This window comes from Vicia villosa, linkage group LG4 (assembly GCF_029867415.1).
Source record: "Vicia villosa cultivar HV-30 ecotype Madison, WI linkage group LG4, Vvil1.0, whole genome shotgun sequence".
In the NCBI taxonomy this organism is placed as follows: Eukaryota; Viridiplantae; Streptophyta; class Magnoliopsida; order Fabales; family Fabaceae; genus Vicia; species Vicia villosa.
In genome coordinates this window covers 110,493,765-110,514,396 of record NC_081183.1, presented here as the reverse complement: position 1 = coordinate 110,514,396, position 20,632 = coordinate 110,493,765, and the positions used below count along the sequence as shown (strand labels likewise).

Sequence of the window (20,632 nt, the reverse complement as noted above, 5' to 3'; positions counted from 1 at the left end):
ATAGTTTGGTATATGAATCACGATTCACGTGAATGTAATAAATATGTATGTACTAAAGTTCTTTAATGGGCTAGACTAGGCATGTAAGGTACAGGGTATGGCCTCACAAAAAAAAAGTAAAATACTTTGATGATTTGGATCTGGATGGTTACTTTTGTTATTCCACTTTTCTCTTTCAATTATTTATATTCACTATCTTGCTTCATGTTTCAGAAACTCATTTATATCATTCCTTACAAACGGTTATCTTTACTGAATGCTTGCTAATTTCAAACAGTCACAACTCATAATACTCAATGTTGCTTCTTCTTCTTTTAGGGAAGGTAAATATTGTTATATGTTTTTATTTTTTATATTAAAAAAAACTTCTAAACACTAGTGCAAATAAGGGGTTTAACACCAGTTTTTAAGAGATTTAATACTTATTTTTTTCCCGTGTTGTTGCTACCGGTATGGTAAGTATAATTTAGACACCGATTTTAAAATAGGTATGATAAATCGATTTAACACCGATAATAAACAGGTGTTATACATATTATAAATATGTGTTAAAACTAACATTCGACACCTTTTTTCCTCCTTTAAAAAAGAGTAAAAACTTATAAATCATACCTAATATATTCAAAATTTGGTGTCAAAACTTTAATGGAGATAAATTTTATTAGAAACCAACTTATGACACCTATTTCTACCTATAATGGATGTGAAATGTATATATCATACCGATTTTATCAAAATTTGGGTGTTAAAATCAACCTTTCATACCTATTTTTTCTTCATAAATTAGGTGTATAACCTTTCTTAAAATAGGTGTATTATTTACGTATCATACCTTTCATTTCTTAAATTTGGTGTTATAACAGATATTGAGTGTGCTTTAATTTAAATTGAACCATCAATACATTTTTTTCTCTTTATAATAAGTGTGAAAAAAATAAATATGTTATTTTCATCTTAAATAAACTTGAGATCACATGTGGCACCTGTATTTTTTATTGTTTCAACTCAACGAAATTAAATTCCTAAATTTTTGTTTTGATATAAAAAATTATATCAAGCAGTAGAAACATATCAAAATTAAATCTTACAAAGAAATAATATAAATCCAAATTTAAAAACAAAATTATATTTAAAAACTAGTTCCATTAAAATAGCATCTTTTATCTAACTCTTTGCTTCTTTATCTTTAAATTGTTGTTCTTCAACTATTTTCAAAAAGAATTGTGCCCAGATTTGTCGAATATCTTCAATAATATCATTGTTATATGGTGATGGATCATCATAAATCTGCACATGTAAAAAATAAAATATATTAAACAAAAATACATGCATGTTAAAACATGAAATTATATGATGTTCTTACCTCGTGCAATCCTTGAAATATACCAGACTGAATAATGTCAAACATAATTTTCATTACATCATAACCACAAGCCCATGCGTTATCTTGTTGATGTGCCTACAAATGAAATGAATAGAAAAACATAAATGTGTATATATATATATATATATATATATATATATATATATATATATATATATATATATATATATATATATATATATATATAATATTAAATTTAAGACAATATATTTACCTTGATAGATATAAAATTCGACTTTTTATTCTTAATACTTCCTCTCAAGATATTATAACCTCTCATAGCCTTAAAAAAAATTAACATTTAACAAATATAACGAGGTTTAGTAAACATCTAAAATTATATAATATAAAAATAACATAAATCGTGAAAGCTACATTTTACCTTAAAAGTGTGTCTTTAAAAGACTTGTTTGGTTGATTTCCGAGCGAACAGAACCAATAAATAATATTATCATTCGGACAAATTACAAACAATTGCCAGTGATTGTTATAATTTTACAAACAAGTGTGTCAGAATCACGTATAAACAAAAAACATAACAAGCGGACAATTTGAATATATAATTAGTAATAATATAGACTTACATACTCAAACGTGGTCCTAAAAAACATTTTTTTGGATGATTATACATCTTATTTTGTATGAGTGCTTGCATGGCTTCATCACTATGACCACCAGATTTGTTATTAAATGTTCTAAAAGGATCAAAGAAACCAAATTGCTCACTAGAGGAATTAGAGATACACCAGCGATGTAGATATCTGAATAGTTGAAACAAATATTAATTATAATTCATCAATATATAAAAAAATAAATTTATGGAAAAAATTATATATACTTACGTGTACCACAAAGACAAAATATGTATGGACAACCATTGATCACCAGCAATCAAATTACTAAGGTCGTCTATATCGACATAAAAATATGGTTCAATTTTATCATGATCCAATTCAATTTTGAAAACTTCTTTCTTGAGATTTATCATCTTTTCTTTAAAATTGGTAATCTTCTTGATGAAATCCTCATCATTAGTCATAATACCCTTAGAACAACTGTTGTTCGGACTTCTATCTTGAGGAGAAATAATAATTTGAGGAGCATCACAATTGTTTGTCTCAGTTGATTCCATATGCTGTAAATGTGTTAGAAAACAATAAATTTCTAATAATCATAAATGTCAAAGGTATAGACAACTCTCACTAATAACACCATATACTATTTAATTATATGAATAAAAACTAATTTATTAAAGTTAGTTAATGAACATATACCTCCTTTAGAGCACTTAGTTGTTGTGAAAAAGTCATTTGAATCTCCATTTGGAACTTTTCCATCTGCTCCTTTTGAATCTTTTCCATCTCCTTCAATTTGTTTTCAAACTCATTTTCAACCTCTTCTCTAATTTTTTTTCTATTTTCTGCTCTATTTGTTTACTCATAATTTGAAGATCATCCATAGAGATATTTTTTGAAGTGGAGCGTACAGATTTACCATAATATTCTTTAAAGCCCGCAAACCAACCTTCAGTGCGGATATATCCGGGGCGCTATTTAGTACCAATTGCTTTAGTCAAGATATCCTCACGTCCTTCGGGAATATAAGTACCCTGAGTACTTTCTTCAACTAACTCCTCCTACAATATATTAATACATAATGTGAATGTTGTATACACACATACATACACGCACGCACGCACGCGCGCGCGCACACACACACACGCGCGCGCACACACACACACACACACACACACACACACACACACACACACACACATATATATAAAACAAATATTTGCTTACAATCTTAGAAGCCACCAAAGTTGTTGCCTTTGATGTATAATCTCCTGATTTTTTTGTCGGGCCGTCAACCACACTTCATATCGTTTTGGCATGGGAATATCAGTCGAATTTCAGCCTTCTTCGACCATTGTTTTCATCCTTTCTTCAAGTATCTTGGCTTTAAGCTTATTGTAACCTCCACGTGATAACCTGTGAGGGTGGAAATTTTTTAATGCATTTTGTTTGCCCTTTTCTCCTAGAAATATAACATCATAAAATAATTCAATAAAGAAGGTAAAAATTAATTAAATCAAACAAAAATATATTATTTCAACAAACCAGAAATTCCTTTTTGGTCCGATTCTGGAAAAACCTATTCCAATCATCCTTGGAGATGTATTTATAGTTAACCACTGGTGTTAAGTTTCCCTCTTTATCTCCATCCCCAAATACATAAGTGTTGGTGAGATATGTCTTAAACTGCTTCCAACAATCTCCAATATAAACTATCCATTTCTTCTTAAATTTGTCATTTTTGGGATCAATTGGAGGAGGGCAAGTGAACTTATCCTACAACAAACTGCATGTGTTAATATATATGTATATTAAGGAAAATACAACTTACAATGAATTTTTAAAGTATAAAATACCGTGATTTCTTGCCAAATCATAGTCTTTGCTGCTTCACTTACGTCTTTCCATGTTTCTTCATTTATATTAACCTTACTACGAGCAAGGTAAGATACATCGCTAATGAATTGTGCAGCATTCTTTCCACTAGGTGCAAATGTAACTTCATCAAAATCAACCTCACACTTTTTACCAGTTTCTATATTGGCAATGAACCGTGACATGGTCGTGGCACCTCTAGTCCTCTTCTTTTGTGGAGAGGAGTTTGATGAATCAACCATATTTCCTTGTTGACATAATAAATGAATGTTTTAGTAAGCTTTCAATAGAATATAAAAAATAAATAACAATACATATTAGCAATATTATAATGGATAAAAAAGTTAACAAATATAAACCTATAAGATTGAGTTATGTTCTCATTTGTTATTATCCTCCAGTATCCCTTCTTGATGGTCATAACGAGTGGCATACACTTCATCCACTTCATTTTCATCATTGAATGACGGTCTTTGTGTTGAAAAAGAACTATTTTCACTAATATCAAGAGTTGAATCTTCATTTTCATCACTCTGATGCATGCTCCTTCTTTGGAGGACCCCTGACCATTTGTTGTTAGAGGGATCCTTGACATAAAACACTTGTCTTGCATGGATTGCCATAATGAAAGGTTCGTCCCGATAACCTACCTTATCAAGGTCCACTAGTGTAAATCCTAGTTCGTCAATTTTTACACCAGTGTTACTGTTAACCCACTTACATTTAAAATAATTTAGCTCCCAAATTTCCTCAATGACACCAAAATAAGCTATGGATGCTAGAACAGGGTTTTTATCTTTGGAACTAGAGAAGTGCATCGAAGAAGCCATAATCATGACCCCACTATTTTGCATGGTACTCTTGTCATCTTGTGACTTAGTACAAAAAGAGAATTTATTTATATCATATCCGCTCCAACACAAGACATTAAAGCTAGGCTCATTTGCTAACCATTTTAATGTATCAGAAGCAGTATCATCATTCATAATCTCAGATTTAAACCCCTTTAGGAAAGTCTTATTATGTTCATTCAACAACCATTTTCCATTCATTCGAGGATATGTGTCCTTGATGATGGTTTTATGTCTAGACAAATATGGCTCAACCTCAACAATGTTATTCAATATATATAAATGAGCTTGAAACACTTCTGCATAAGACATGTGCTTAACCTTTAGACGTGTACCCTTTCCATCATACCGTCCATCATGACGTGACTTGGGAAGCCCTATAGGTTTTGCATTTGACAAATAATCAGTACAAAACTCAATTGCTTCTTCTGTTATGTATCTTTCGATAATAGATGCTTCAGGGCGATGTTGATTATTCACATATCCTTTCAATATTTTCATGTATCGTTCAAAAGGATACATCCACCTTAGATAAACTGGACCACATATTCTAATCTCTCTCACTAGATGAACTATTAAGTGAACCATAATGTCAAAATATGATGGCGGAAAGAACATCTCCAACTGACACAAGATAATATAAGACTCATTTTCTAACTCGTCCAATTTATCAGGGTCAATAATTTTACTACACACATCATTGAAGAACAAGCACAGTCTAGTTATGGCGTGTCGAACTTTTTTTGGCAAGATTCCACGAATAGCCACTGGCAGTAGTTGTTGCATCAATACATGACAATCATGAGACTTTAATCCAACTAGCTTAAGATCTTTCATTGACACAAGACTCTTAACATTTGAGGAGTATCCTTATGGAACTTTTACACCTTGTAGACACGTGCAAAAGCTTGTTTTTCTGCTTTCGAAAGGGTATGGCATGCAGGTGGCAAATATATTCTCTTACCTCTCGATTCTGGAGCTAATTGTTCTCTTATTTTCATTTCAACAAGATCTTTACGAGAATTCAAACTGTCTTTTGTCTTGCCTTGAATGTTGAGAAGTGTTCCAACTACACTATCACAAACATTTTTCTCCACATGCATAACATCAATACAATGTCTAACATCAAAACTGGACCAATATGGAAGATCAAAGAACACGGACCTCTTCTTCCATATATTTTTTTCTTTAGAATGCTTTTGATTCTTTCCAAAACTAACATGTATGTACTTGACCCGCTGATATACTTCATTCCCAGTTAAGGCCTTAGGAGAAAACTCATTCTCTTGGTATCCATTAAATGCCTTTTTCAACCTTCGATATGGGTGATTATGTTTGAAAAATCTTCTATGTCCAAGATAAACAGTTTTTCTTCCATATTTTAACTGATGGTAACATGTATCTTTTTCACAAATAGGACACGCTTTATGCCCTTTAACACTATAACCAGACAAATTTCCGTAAGCAGGAAAGTCATTAATTGTGCAAAATAACATGGCACGTAGTTTAAAATTTTCACATGAATACTCGTCAAATACATCAATACCTTCCTCCCACAACCTTCTTAAGTCTTCAATCAAGGCACTTAGATAAACATCTAAGTCATTTCCCGGTTGTTTTGGTCCCGAAATCATCATAGATAACATAACATATTTGCGCTTCATGCATAACCAAGGAGATAAATTATAAATAACCAAGACAACAGGCCACGAACTATGGTTACTACTTAAACTACCATATGGATTCATTCCATTCGTAGAAAGTCCAAGTCTAAGGTTTCTTGGTTCATTGCCAGAATCAGGAAACAAAGAATCAATCTTCTTCCATTGCAAAGAATTAGCTGGATGACGAAGTTTTCCATCACACTTTCTCTCTTCCATATGCCATCTAATATGTTTTGCATCGTTTGCATTAGCAAACAATCTTTTAAACCTTGGAATAATTGGAAGATACCATAACACCTTTGCAGGAGGACCATTTGCAATCAATTCAGAACCCTCGTCGTCACCCTTCTTCTTATAACATGAAACCATACACTTAGGACACTTCTCCAGGTCTTCGTTATCTTTCCAATACAGTATACAATCGTTGGGGCATGTGTGTATTTTCTTATACTCAACACCCATTGGAAATAATATTTTTTTTGCATCATAGGTACGATATGGCAAAGTGTTTTCATCTGGAAGCATCTCCTTCAACAACTCAAGCAATTCAGTAAAGCTTTTATCAGTCCAACTATTTATCGCCTTTAAATTGAATAATCTCAATACAGCTGACAATCGTGTAAATTTTTAACAGTCTAGATACAAAGGAATTTATTTGTCATTAGATAGAGTATCATACACATGTGCTCGCTGAAAAGAGACTTGTCCAATATCACAGATCATTTCTTCCAGACGGTCACTAATCTCTACATCAACATCCTTTTTTTGGGAGTTCTTTAAAGGATCTAACAATTCACCATGCCATGTCCATGTCGTATAATTTTTGCAAATACCATAAACTCCTAGGTGTTCTAGTACGACCTCAACTTTTAAAGGTGCAATATTGAAACATTTAACACAAGGACAATGAATACTTCCATTACTCTCAGGAAGGTTAATTTCAGCAAATTTCAAAAACTCCAATATTCCGTTTTTATACTCCTCACTTGATCAATTTTTTTGCATCCAACTGCGATCCATAGCTGAAATTAAAAATACATGGACACTTATGTAGAGATTGAGGAAGTTGTGTAAGACACGAAGGAAAAGATGGGTAGAATGGGTTTAACATGTTTTAGAAAGACAAACATATTAAGGACTAAACAAGCTCATTGTGTTTTCACAAACACCTTAAGCTTGGGAAGGGAATGTGTGACAATGTCAATAACAAAAATTTAAGTATCAATATTTATTCTTTGTAATAAATTATGCACTAATTTTACAAATAGTACGAGAATGGACATAGAAATAAAGAAATAATGAAAAGTAATGGTATTATAAGAATATTAATATCAAATATTGAGTTTTAAACTCAAGATATTTTCCCGTAAAAAAAACTCAAGATATTTTGTTTGGGATATAATAGCAATAAACACTAGTACAAAAATGTTAATTTACACCCGTTTTTTATTAAATTTACACCCATTATTTTTAATAAAAATCGGGTGTATATCCACAGGGTGAGAAATGTCTAACGCATTTACACCCGTTTAAAACGGGTGTAAAACGGGTGTAAATACGTTCGTAATTACTCCCTATTTTAAGAATATCGGGTGTAAATATATTAAAAATCGGATGTAATTGAGCGTAATTACGTTTTTAATTACACCCTGTTTTAATAAAAATCGGGTGTAATTGGGCGTAATTACGTTTTTAATTACACCCTGTTTTAATAAAAATCGGGTGTAATTGAGCGTAACTACGTTTTAATTACACCCTGTTTTAATAAAAATTGGGTGTAATTGGGCGTAACTACGTTTTAATTACACCCTATTTTAATAAAAATCGGGTGTAATTGGGTGTAAATACGTTTTAATTACACCCTATTTTAATTAAAATCGGGTGTAGATACCTTCTTAATTACACCCTATTTTAATAAAAATCGGGTGTAAATACGTCATTTATGAATGAACAATTATATTATATTTAAATCTATTTACACCCTATTTCTTATACACCATTTAGTTATATTTCATTTTCAGTCATAATATTGCAAATACTATAAAATCATACACATAAAAATCATATTTTAACTAAGTCATAGATACACATTAACAAATGTGATAAAATACAAATAAGATTTCATATATTACACAAAACAGGTCAGATGAACTTGGTACTCAGCCTTCTTATACAAAAAGGTTCTTCAGACAATTAATTACATACAATTCATACGCTGTTTAAGTATTGCATACTCTAAATTCAACCCTCAAATTTAGCACTGTACTCTAGAATTCTCTACCTTCATTGAAGCAAGAAGCTCTTCAGGGTTAATCTTTCCTTTCAAATTTGGATCAATAATATCCTCCAATGTTCCTTTTCTTTTGTTGAGCAAAGCCCAATCTCCAAGACTAACCTGTTCCTTTCGAAGGCCAGGATTCAAAGCAGGCTGTGAACACAGTGCCTCGAATAGAACTACTCCGAACCTGTAGCATGAAGTCTTTCCGTAGAATATGTTTCACGTCGTGCAGGGCAGATGCGACAACATAAGCATACCTTGGTTCCATAATTCAGAACACCACGTCAGCATCAAAATATCAATAAAATTTCAAGAAAATAAAGAATCTGCAGCATTTGTCTGTTAATTGGCAAGCCATACATTTCTAGCACCCATCCAAACTCTTTATCGGTCTTTGGGTCCTCTTTCATCTTTAATGAAACATTCATCCATGTGGGAGCAATTTTTGAAATCAAATCCTGAGAAGAAAAAAAAGTGCACCCCACATTAGGTGAGCAGAGACATCATTGGAAGATTGGAAAATCTGTTGAGTGTGGCAGAGTAATCACATAAAAAAGAAAGCCCCAAAGATACATGTTATCCAAACGCAATCATGTAAGAGAAAGCTGCATCACATTATAAGAAAAATAGTATGCTATATCAATCAATATTGAATACAATTTGATCAAGAAAAGTGAAACAAAACCTATCTTTTTCAGTGTAAGACACTATAAGAGCAAATGAGTATTGAATAGAGTTTGCACCTATCGACGCAGAAGCATGAAGCATAAAATGGCAACTGTAGAACCAAGGAGTGCACCAGTTAAGACTTGAGGAAGGGTGTGACCAACATCTTCTGCTAGCCTCTCTTCAGGAACTGGAGTGGATTGGGATTTTCTCATAATTAAAGCCATAAAATGAAATTTAAAAATAAAGTTAAAAGATGATAATTAGAGTAATAAGAATTGGAATTTATCAAAATCAACAGCCATTGCTAGCATTAGCTGAATAAATAACAAAAAATTTCATCTTCTGTGTGAAATCCATTGCCATTTATTATGAGACCTTCTGGTGTGATGCAAAGGCTAAAGAAGGACATTGAGAAGTTTAAACTTCTAGACAATGAAACTCTGAAACAATAATCCAAACATTAAAAAAGACACGACATTGACACCGACACGAAGATAACATTATTGATTTGAGAAAACTAAATTCAAAATCAAAGAGTACTTAAGCCTTAGAACAACTAACTAGCATGACTAATTTTTATATCTAATAGTTATCATCATTGCAGACAACTACAGAAGTAAGTGAGGGATCAGAGGCGCCACTAATAGAAGCACCTGTACCTTTTGAATGGAGGTGAAAATCAATAGCTTTCTGTGTAATAACTTCAAAAGCTTACTTGCACTCTGTGACAATAAGGTCAATGGCTTTGTTCCTTAGGTTCTTCTTTCTTAGGGTGATGCTTCCAGAACAACTCTAGGCAAGATCTACATGTAATAGAAAAAACTAGTGATGGTTCGCTAAGGCAAGATCTAAGTAAATGCATAACAATAGTACTAGGACAATAATATAGTTAAATAAATCTCAGGTTGGATACAAGGTTAACCACGGGGAAGGAAAAATTATTAGCTAGTCCAAATCCCAGAATGTACTCTTCTACTTAGGACGAGGGTTAAAATAGGAAAGAAACTTAAGAATAATTTACTTCACAAACTCCCCCACATCCCTGCTACATTGCTACAAAACTTATGATTCAGCAGGAATGCTTAAACTGTAACAGTCTTACAGTCAAAATTTATAATTTAATTCAAATTAAATCATACATCCCATGTATACCATATATATTCTCTTTCTTTTTTTTTTCATTCTAAGATGTAAATTTCTGATTATGAAATTGCTTTGTATTACATCTCTAACACCAACTAAGCCAGTGTCACTCCTGTTAGCAAACCCCATGAGAAACAACTCCCCAGTTTAGCTATACTTTCTAGTTTACAAATCTAAAATTATGAATGTCATCAAGTACTTAACATAGCTTTAAAAATTATTATATAATACATGTAGAGTAAGGACTTAGTGGACAAAAGAGGTATTTAATTTGTCAATGATGAGATAAAATAAGTTTAGAAGTTGTACCAAAGCTTCTCCCGACTTTTTAAGCTCCGAGATCCATCCTCTGTCAGCATTATGTCTCCCCTCTAGAAATAAGCTAGACTGTTGGCTGGCAATAGCAACTGATGAAGCAAGGAGATAAAGCCATATAATAACAACTAGCTAGATAACAACCCCCATGATTTATCGATGAGTGTATACTAGAATTTCAGTATAAGCATCCAGGTCATGACATTTATCTTCTGTTTTTTCTCTTCTCTTTTAAACTAAGCATCATCACATGACATTGCCACTTTTTGTGTATATTTATGTCTTTCATTTATCAATAGTTTTAAACCTTAATGTCTTAAAGAAAACAAATCAATAGAAGTCACAATGAGCAGAACTAGAACTGTACCTTGCAGCCGATCCTGGTCGATTAGTGAGGACTCTCTTAGAAAGTATGTGCAGTTTGCAAGTGAAAGCTGCATACAAGAGTTATTAGCAGCTTCGGACACGAATAGAGGAAACAATGGCAACAATGATGGATGGATAGTGGTGACTCTTGACAATGGAGTTGAGATATCAAAATGCATGTCAGGTTCATTTCACACTTTTCGTAGTCGTTGGGTACTCAGATCTGTCTCTCCACAATAGTTCATCATAGTGGCTAACGCCATCGATGCTGAAAAGGTACTGAGTACAATTTTTCTCTGATGTAATGTAATCACACAACAAATATAAAGTACTTTCTGTTTTCTTTGAAATGCCATGCTTAGAGAAGTGAACCTTTTGCAGATACTTGTCCTGCATCGTCAAAGAAATAATTAAGAGTTTCTCGAGTTTTTTCAATGTAGTAACATTGACGTGTTCAATTTCAAAAGTTAAAACTCCACACCTGAACACCATTTCAACCCAATAGAGCAATAGGAGTCAAATGACATATAACTCAAAGTAACATATATTACAAAAACACGCCCAAAAAAAACATGAACCTCTTCGCAAATTCCTCTACTGTTGCACACTCATCAAAGCTTTCAACCATGTGCTGATAACACAACGAGCTTGCCGGACAATTCTCCTGAGGATCTAGAACCACGATCTTAATTGCTATCTTAGAAGCAGCTTGACAAAGCATGCTACCAAGTTGACCTCCACCCAAAACTCCAACAATCGTTTCAGATAGTCCATGAACAACTGATTCTTTATTTCTACACACACAACATTAAGATTGTAAACATTGCATTAATTTGTGACAGGTATAAAAAGAAATCCGTGAGTACAAATGCAAAATTGAACCTTGGAGAAACAGCTTAGCTTCGTGCTTGTGCGATGATGCTTGACAAGCGATGCGGGGTTGGTTAGACTGCTTTAACTTGAAAGATAAGAGAGGAGTTTGCTCCATGTGGAATGCGAATGAAGAAGGGTGAGAAGGTTTGAAGGGAAAGAATGAAGTGGAAGTGTGCCCTAAAGACACAGTGCGGACGGTGTGAAGCATAGGAAATAGGTCGTGGATGGAAGAAAATGAGAGCGAGCGAGGAAGAAGATGGAAGATGGAGAAGGTGCAAAGGGTACTTTTCGTTATTAGGGTTTTGGTGAAGAGAAGGAACGGAAACAAGGTTGGCAGCGATTTTTGGGAAGCTAGATTAAACGAACATTGAGTTGAAGCTAATTGAGTTGTGGAAGGGAAAGTTTCAATATTGCTACAGATAAATTTACTTTTATATCTTCTGCTAGTTTTTTTTTTAAAATAACTTTTATAAGGTTTGGATTCTTTTTTAGAACAACTCAGAAATTTGTTATTTTATAAGGTTTGGATTCTTTTTTAGAACAACTCAGAAATTTGTTAGAAAATTCTGATGCTTTGTTCTTCGATTCCGTTTTTAATTAAATTTGTTATAAGGTTTGGATTCCATTAATATTTAGTTATTAACAAATTAATAATGTTTAAATTATTTGTTAATATATTATATACATTACATATTTTTAGTTATAAAATAAAATTAAATAATTTTTTTAATATATAAATTTACACCCGTTTTTTAGTTTAATGGGAGTAATTAAGATTTGATTATAATAATAATTTTAATTTAAACCCGTTTTTAAAAAATAGGGTGTATATTGTCATCTGATAATGCTTAAAATGATACTTTATTTACGAAATTGCCATCGCATTTCTCAATTACACCCGTTTTTAGTATATCGGGTGTAAAATTTAAAATTATATTTAACTTTTTGCACTAGTGAAATATGATGGATGTAAAGAAACTTCCATTAAATATACCTTCTTTTATTCTTTCTGTCTCTAATATTGTCTCAATCTGTCCAAAAAAAATTGTGCTTTACCAATTTATTAAATAAAAATACAAATAATTTCTTAAAAAACAATACATTCTAAAAAATATAATAAGCAATAAAATCCACATACAAAGGCTGCGATCACAAGTATCATTAGTATGGACATAAATATAATGATTTTTAGTTATAAGTTTGATAAGATACATTGCAGAGAGAGAAATTAAAGCAGCTTATAAAACAAAAATTAAAATTAAAATCCATGGAGAAATCATGCAACCTGCTACATAGTATCAAATAACAAGTATGTAAAGTGGATACCCAACTCTTTAAAGCCTAAAAAACATACAGTAGAGCATGATTTGTCTTAGAACATGTTTTGTCTTATTCATTTCTCACATGAATAGTCTATAAGCAACTATTATGAATTTAACTAATGACAAAAAGACAAGGACAAAACAAGTGAAATAGAAATGATCATATAACTATCTAAATTTGTGTTAGCTAGCTTGTTGCTTGTGTCTTCAACATTAAAGCTTTCTTAAAAATTGTCATATGTACTATCATAATACTAGAAGTAATATTTTTGTGGTAATAAAAACTGACACATATGTACACCTTGTAATTTACAAAACTCTCATACCAAAAATAAATATAAGCAATCTATGCTATGTGAGAATTTATAGTAGTCTTGTCTTGTTTCATTGTTTTAATGATGTGAAAAAATGGAAGCATTAATGGTATATTGGATTCAACTATTGTGAATATTGGATCCACCTGATGAGAAAAAACATAAGCAGTAGTAGTATACCCAACAATTTAAGATAATGCCAATATGGGACTTTAATATTTGATTCACCTATATTGAGAAGAAAGATCTCATTCATAATTTGCAAGAATCTAGAACAGAACAAACAATATTAATATCCTCATGTTGGAACCACTTATATATAATTTAAATAACTCCTTCCAAGGTATTGATTTGTACTAAAATTTAAAATAATATTAAAATATCATTCTTATTTTAAGTGGAAAAATAAGTAAGAGTGATTAAATATTACTAAACTAAACTGATGTGAGACTTGGTAGTACATTAGAAGAGTTGATTACTGTGATACTAATACAAAGTATTATAATAATATTGACATGGTGATGAGTTAATAAAATAGAATGAAAGAAAAAGAGATATAAAATAGTGAAGGTAAAGGACTCGTGGTGACAGTAAGTTAGATATAGATTGTGCATAATAAAAGTTTGTGATTTTTTCTGATTTGTTGTATTTGATACTTTTGAAATAATAGCATAGTTAGAAGGTTTCACCAGGACATTGATAATGAAAAATAAGACAGTTAAGTATAGTACGCAAGGGTCCCATGCTAAACCAGAAAGAAAAGCATATGTTGTTAATGCAAGTAAGGAAAAACGTAGCATCACTTTTTCTCCAACCAAAGGATTAAGCATTGGAAGCAACAAAATTTGAGAAAATATAGCCAATTCAACCATCATTAGAAATTTTCAAAACTGAATTTTTTTAAAACCAAAAATAACTTTTAAATATTATAGTAAAACATTGTTTATGCAAACATACCTAACTCATAAAAGAATAAAAGAAAGAGACAAAAGTCATAACACCTAATGTTGAGCTAGAAATTACTACTTATGCAGTATTTCTCATAGATTTGTATCTTGTCTTAGAAAAATTTATAACTTTATTCATGAAGCCTAACTCTTACTTTTTTCTTGGACTCAAATTCACAATTTCAATACAGGAAGAATCACATATAAATTGGACAAAAAGTCAATAGTTCTATTGAAACCACAAATGTGAGTCACATAATAGGCAGTCTATCAATTTATGCAATATCTAAACATTATAAAAATCTATTAAGAAACACCTAAACATGTAAAATACTCATTTGAAATGTCAACCAACTAAACAATTAAAATAGAAATGATCATATAACTATCAAATGCTCATTCGTAATGTCAACCAATAAAGAAATTTGATGTTATCATACCTTTAGACTGTTTGGATATTTTCCTTCCTCAAATACACTCTCACCCTATCAAAAGAAACCCAATGATTTAACCATTTATTAAATATTAAATAAAGAGTTTATCATGAATCAATATATTCAAAAAAATGAAACAAGTTATTGTAGCAAGGGTTGAATGTCAATTCGATATACAATTTTAAAAGCATTATACAGTCTAAGTTAAACTAAATTTGTAGTCGCGATAACACGAAAAAATGAAAACCGTAAACAGAGACTCTTGAAACCCGTTTACAATCAAAAGCCCCCATATCTTACACATATTGTCAACCATAGTGGTGTGAAAATTTCCAAGATTCAACCCTCTCAATTAGTTGTTGACAGTCATCTCAGCAACTTCTTTTTCTTTCAAAAAGTCCCTTCACAATTCTAACATTTTCATTAAAAAAAATATGTACATAAACTAACAAACCACTGCAAATTTAAAATCTTCACTTTAACATTAAACTCAACTTAACAAGACTAAAGGTCATGGTGCTGCTATGTTATATTCGACACCTCCATGTATAAACAAAAATACAAAAGCAGACAATATTAACAACCAAAAAGTAGAACTCTGAGAGATGAATACCTCAATGGTTTGTTTTGATGACCTCGAAACCCTAAATGCGTTGAATCATATTGCAAATACAGATTCTGAGAGAGAGAACAAGATATAAATCCAGAGCAATTCTAAATTAACAATAAATTCATCAATGACTCCGATTTGGAAAAAGATAAAATCCCAAAGGAAAAAGATTAGGAACTTTTTTGTGATTTTTTAAAACGGATTTGGAAAGGGATTTTGTTGCTGAGCGTGTTTTGAGAGGATTTTTTGGTTTGATTGATTGAGAAATTAATTAAGCGAGAAGAAGTAGAATCGTGTGAATTAAAAAGGAGAATAAAAGTTTCAATTTTTGAGCAGGGGAAGGAAGCGGGAGTATGTTGTTTCAACACTAATGTAAATTATTTTCACGATAGTATAAAACATATTTAGAAGTTTACTTGTCACATTTATTTTTCCTTAAAAAAGGTATAAATTTATAACCACGTGATTTGTCAGTTTTTTATTTTATACTTATTATTCGTAATATCAGATATCTAATATAAAATAACCTTATTTGTTTTAAACTTAATTCACGTTAATCACCTACTTTTCTAAAAAACCAGTATTAATAGTTGACACTAAAATTAATATTTTTATTTTATTTACAAAATTGCCATTGCATATTAATTGTATATCTTTTTTTAAGAAATTAGGTGTAATATCAATAATTTTAAAGTTATTTCTGTACTAGTGAAACCAATCCTTTTTGTTTGAATTTTAGGTTCAATTGTTCTATTTACCGCTCTTCCACCGGATAACATCTTACCTTTAGTCTACTATAAAAATGGAAGTATTCGTAAATCCGATTTATTATCGATTATTTTAGGTGCAGGAGCAGTGATTATTTTAATACTAAGGTAATAAAACTTAACTAATAATCCTTCTTCATCTTTTTTCTTCTTTCCTCCATTCTGTTTTAATCATTTCAACTTTCATGAAACTAACTTGTGAAAATGTGTTTTGCTTTTGTTTTATTTCACTAGATCCTTTTGCTTCTGCACCCCATCAAGCTATGTTTCCGGTGACAACCAGTCCAAGCAGAGACATTCAGAAGTCGTCTCCGAAAATGGTTCATTGGATTGGCGGTAGTGGCAGCAATTGCCCTATTTGCTCTATGCTTGTATATGAGGCCATCACCACCATCACCTGCTGCCAGAACAGCGATTGGAGTGTCGATGCCACTCCAACAACTCAGAGTACCAACGGTGGTGAAACTAGGGTTTAAGATTCAAATCGTTGTAATTATGTTTAGAACTGTGTTTCTTGTATTATTTTCAGAATATGTACTGATGCATGCATTATGAATTCTTGGTTCAATTGCTCCATTTGACACCCTTCCAACAAATAACTTCTTACCTTTAGTCTACTACAATCTACTTTGAAGATGGAAGTATTCATAATTCAATCTATTACCGGTCATTCTAAGTGTGTAGGCAACACAATACCACCGGCAGTCGTTAACCAGACGGTATTAAGAGGGTAATGGATCGGATTTATGAATACTTCCATTTTTATCGATCAGATTTGTAATATACTAGGGTGGATGGATAAATAGTCAGTTTTGGGGCCAGGGAGATTTTTTTGGTTGAATTTTAGGTCCAAAGACATTAACTACTCTTACTCAAAATTAAGAGTATTAATTATAATTAAAGTCCAATTATCTATTTTATACTTTACTAGTAATATTTTATCAAGTTACTAGTTGCTTTCCATTAATATTCTACTTTTTTTTTATTATGAGTTTTGAACAACATTTAATTTGTTTATTTTTTTAAAAAAAAAATTTGAGAACCAAAAATTTGTAATGATAAGCAACATATTTCAAGCATCGTTTCATGAAAGAGTTTATACAAATATAAAAGCAATTACAAATCTCCCTAGATCTACTCCAATGTTCCCTTAAGCCAATTAGCTTTGATGAAATGTGAAATATTTTGGTAAAGCAATCATTTTATACATATGATATCATAAAGGATGGACAAATTTGGTGGCTTATGTGAGTTTCATTTGATTTTAATTAACGGTCTTGTTTTGAAATCAGAGAATGACATGCTTTCTTTCTTATATAATCGAAGAGATTTAAATCGAAAGTAGGGAGTGCAACATAAATCATGGTCAGTCGTCTAATTGATCTGGATGATAGTTAATACTATAGAGGTGGAATTATCAGCTCTAGGCAAAGATAAATGAACATATATTTCTCGCATGTGCTTCCTTGCTTCGCCTCTGAGCCTTTCGTCTTGAGTGGCTCAAAACTATTTGCCTCATGCCCTTATCTATGTTTCGCTCTTCGTAAACGAGGATTAGTTGTATACCACATAGATCGCTCAAGATGTCACTATCATTGAGAACAAGCACTTTTTTCTTTCTTAAATTTATATTTACTATCTCGCTTCATATTTCAAAAACTCATTTCTCACTTCGGTTTTGGGTTGCAATTGTTACTATATAATAAGGTTTTCTTTATAGTTGAACTTAAACAAAATGAGGAGATACAAGGTTTGCTTTGTAGTTGTACTTAGACAAAATAAAGAGATATAACACGAATTTCGCTATGTTTATGACTTTGTTTGCCTTATTATTGATGATACCATTTCACTAGTCATCAGCATGAGAAGGTAATTAGTATATATTTTCATGTAATATTTTAAATTTTTCAAATAAAAATATACCAATTATCTTCCCGGTAATAAAGTGACTTCAACAGTAATAAAGCAAATAAGGTAATGATTATAGCGTAACTATTGTATTGTATCTCCTCATTTTTGTCAGTACAACTATAAATATAAAAAACATTATTGTATCAAGAATATTATGAATGGGAAATAATGAAGAAAATGATAAGGTGATGAATTTTGATGATAAGGTGGTGATGACAATCATCATTGTGTGATGTATAGGAGCAATCTCGAATGAAATCGAAGGTATAATGAGCAAAAGTCATACCAAAGTGTGAAGAAGTGAGCGAAAATCTAACAAGAGGAAGAAATAGGGACTTAAAGAATTATTAAAGAAATTGCTAAAAAAAAATAACGAGTATTTTTCAACACAAATTAATTCATGGCGTATGTCTAGTAAATTAATCATATATGGAGTTTCTTTACTTAGATTGAGACGATTTTTTTGCAAGAGAAAGCCAAAAAGGAGATCTAGCTACTGGAAAAAATGCGGTCGCGTTGCTCTTCAGTGCACCTGTGTTACATCATGATTAATCAATGCGCCACCATTGGAACGTGGGTCTAACACGAAAAGTGTTTTAAAAGGGTTGTTTGGTTGCTTTTTTGAGAGGATTTGACTACAAAGACCTAAAAGTGACATTTTGCTGCAATTTTAGAGCTTTTGAAGATCATTGGTGCCATTGGAGAGCTCTTCCTTCAATGATTTTTTATGTTCTTCTCATCTAAGCTATTAGTATTATTTTAATTTAGTATGAGTAGCTAGATTTTCCTTAGGTTAGGTCAAATTTGATGATGAACCTATTTTTTCTTAATTGGGACATATGATTGGATGATGTTAATGTTATTGTTCTGACTTATTGTTATTATTCAGTTAATGTTTATGTTCATTGCTTTTCAATTGTTACAGCCTTTGAATTGATTTTGAAAGTAGTGACTACTAACCCTAAGGCTATATATCTGAACTACTTTAACTGGTGGATTCTCTAATTGACTAAATATAGTATGATTAGGAATTATGAGTACGGGATTAACGAGCTTTGTTGCCTAACCTGATAGGAAAATTGGCCCGAGGGATCGGGGAGTTAACGCATATGTTAGTGAACTATACGCTAAAGGATCAGTTGTAATGGTAGAGTTAGTGTGTTGTGTAACTTTCACTACGCCAAAAATAATGTTCAATAGCGCTTTTTTTAAGTTTTAATAGCGCTTTTAAATGCTATCAAATCCCCCGCTATGATATACTTGTCACCTATAATAGCACTTTTTAAGCGCTATTAAATATTCTTTTTAATAGCATTTTTCTAAAAGTGCTATCATATCATATTTGAAATAGTGACTTAATTCCAGTATTCAATAGCGCTTTTTGACAATACGCTATGTTAGACGTATCTGTTTAATAGTACTATTCAAAAACGCTAATGTAGACACCTGCTTTTCATATATAATACTTAAAGACAAATGGAAGAAGCTGCTAATTCTATTTTGAAAGACTATTCATACGCTTTCTTACCTTTGTCATTGTTCTGAAAATACTGTTTGCATTCAACTTGTGTAGAAGCATTTCTTTGTAAACAAATCTTATTTCAAAATGTTGTTTGTTGGTCCTCAAGAGACCGGTTGGTCATATTTCATGTGAAGTATAAGATTAGTGTGTCTTAGAGGTTGTATTGTCAGTCACTTGCAGTTAGCTTGTGCACTGTAATAATCTTGAGATTATTGGATTAAGACCTTGTTGATAAGGCAAAATCACCTTGGCGGGTGGACTAGATTAGCTTGATAAATTTCAAGTGAACTAGTATAAACATACCTTGTTCTTTCCTTCTTGCATATTTATCTATATTATCAAGAATAAAATTCGTTTCAAAGGGAAAAGTTTTTTGTGTTAAACCATATTCAAACCCCCCCCCATTTTCTAGTGTTTTTTACACTTTCAGTTGGCATCTGAGCTCTGGTTCTTATTTGGTAAAAAGTTTCATTTTTATCATGCATTTAACAGTGTTCTACCGATCCAGACTGTGTGAAAAACGATGGCTGAAAAAGTTGTTGTTGTTGAAAATAAGGATAGAGAATAGTATACTACTAAACCTCATATGTTTGATGGAGAAAAGTTTGATTATTGGAAGGATAAAATTGAAACGTACTACATGGCGTTTGACTTTGATCTTTGGGATCTGGTAGTTGATGGCTACAGATATCCAGTAGATGCAAGTGGTGTCAAGATTGCAAGAAGTGCAATGACAGATGATCAAAATAAAGCTTACAAGAATCATTTCAAAGTGTAGCAACCTGCCTAAAAATTTATAACTTAGAGAGTCG

The 20,632-nt window shown here is 31.6% G+C and overlaps 1 protein-coding gene and 2 long non-coding RNA genes across 5 annotated transcripts; 1 reads left to right on the top strand and 2 right to left on the bottom strand.

Moving 5' to 3' along the window:
* The first annotated feature begins 210 nt into the window (after positions 1-210).
* LOC131599478 (uncharacterized) lies at positions 211-16,963 on the top strand. Of its 2 annotated transcripts, none has more exons than XR_009282794.1 (2): positions 211-323; positions 16,360-16,592. XR_009282794.1 is itself a non-coding variant. In XM_058871817.1 (2 exons), exons 1-2 carry the CDS (start codon positions 257-259, stop codon positions 16,861-16,863), a joined length of 309 nt encoding a protein of 102 aa, XP_058727800.1. In that variant the 5' UTR covers positions 232-256; the 3' UTR covers positions 16,864-16,963. The 2 variants fall into 2 exon arrangements, 1 of the variants encoding a protein (XP_058727800.1); XM_058871817.1 differs by lacking the exon at positions 16,360-16,592 and adding an exon at positions 16,622-16,963 and having other exon boundaries at positions 232-323.
* On the bottom strand, positions 8,350-10,002 carry LOC131599479 (uncharacterized). 2 transcript variants are annotated; one of them, XR_009282796.1, is made up of 4 exons: positions 9,956-10,002; positions 9,371-9,483; positions 8,988-9,085; positions 8,350-8,884 (listed from the first exon to the last, which is right to left on the bottom strand). It is a non-coding gene; the product is annotated as an uncharacterized LOC131599479 (long non-coding RNA). The 2 variants fall into 2 exon arrangements; XR_009282795.1 differs by lacking the exon at positions 9,956-10,002 and having other exon boundaries at positions 8,352-8,884; positions 9,371-9,949.
* On the bottom strand, positions 10,011-12,331 carry LOC131599480 (uncharacterized). Its single transcript, XR_009282797.1, has 4 exons — positions 12,003-12,331; positions 11,699-11,914; positions 10,749-11,510; positions 10,011-10,099 (listed from the first exon to the last, which is right to left on the bottom strand). It is a non-coding gene; the product is annotated as an uncharacterized LOC131599480 (long non-coding RNA).
* Positions 16,964-20,632: the final 3,669 nt, after the last annotated feature.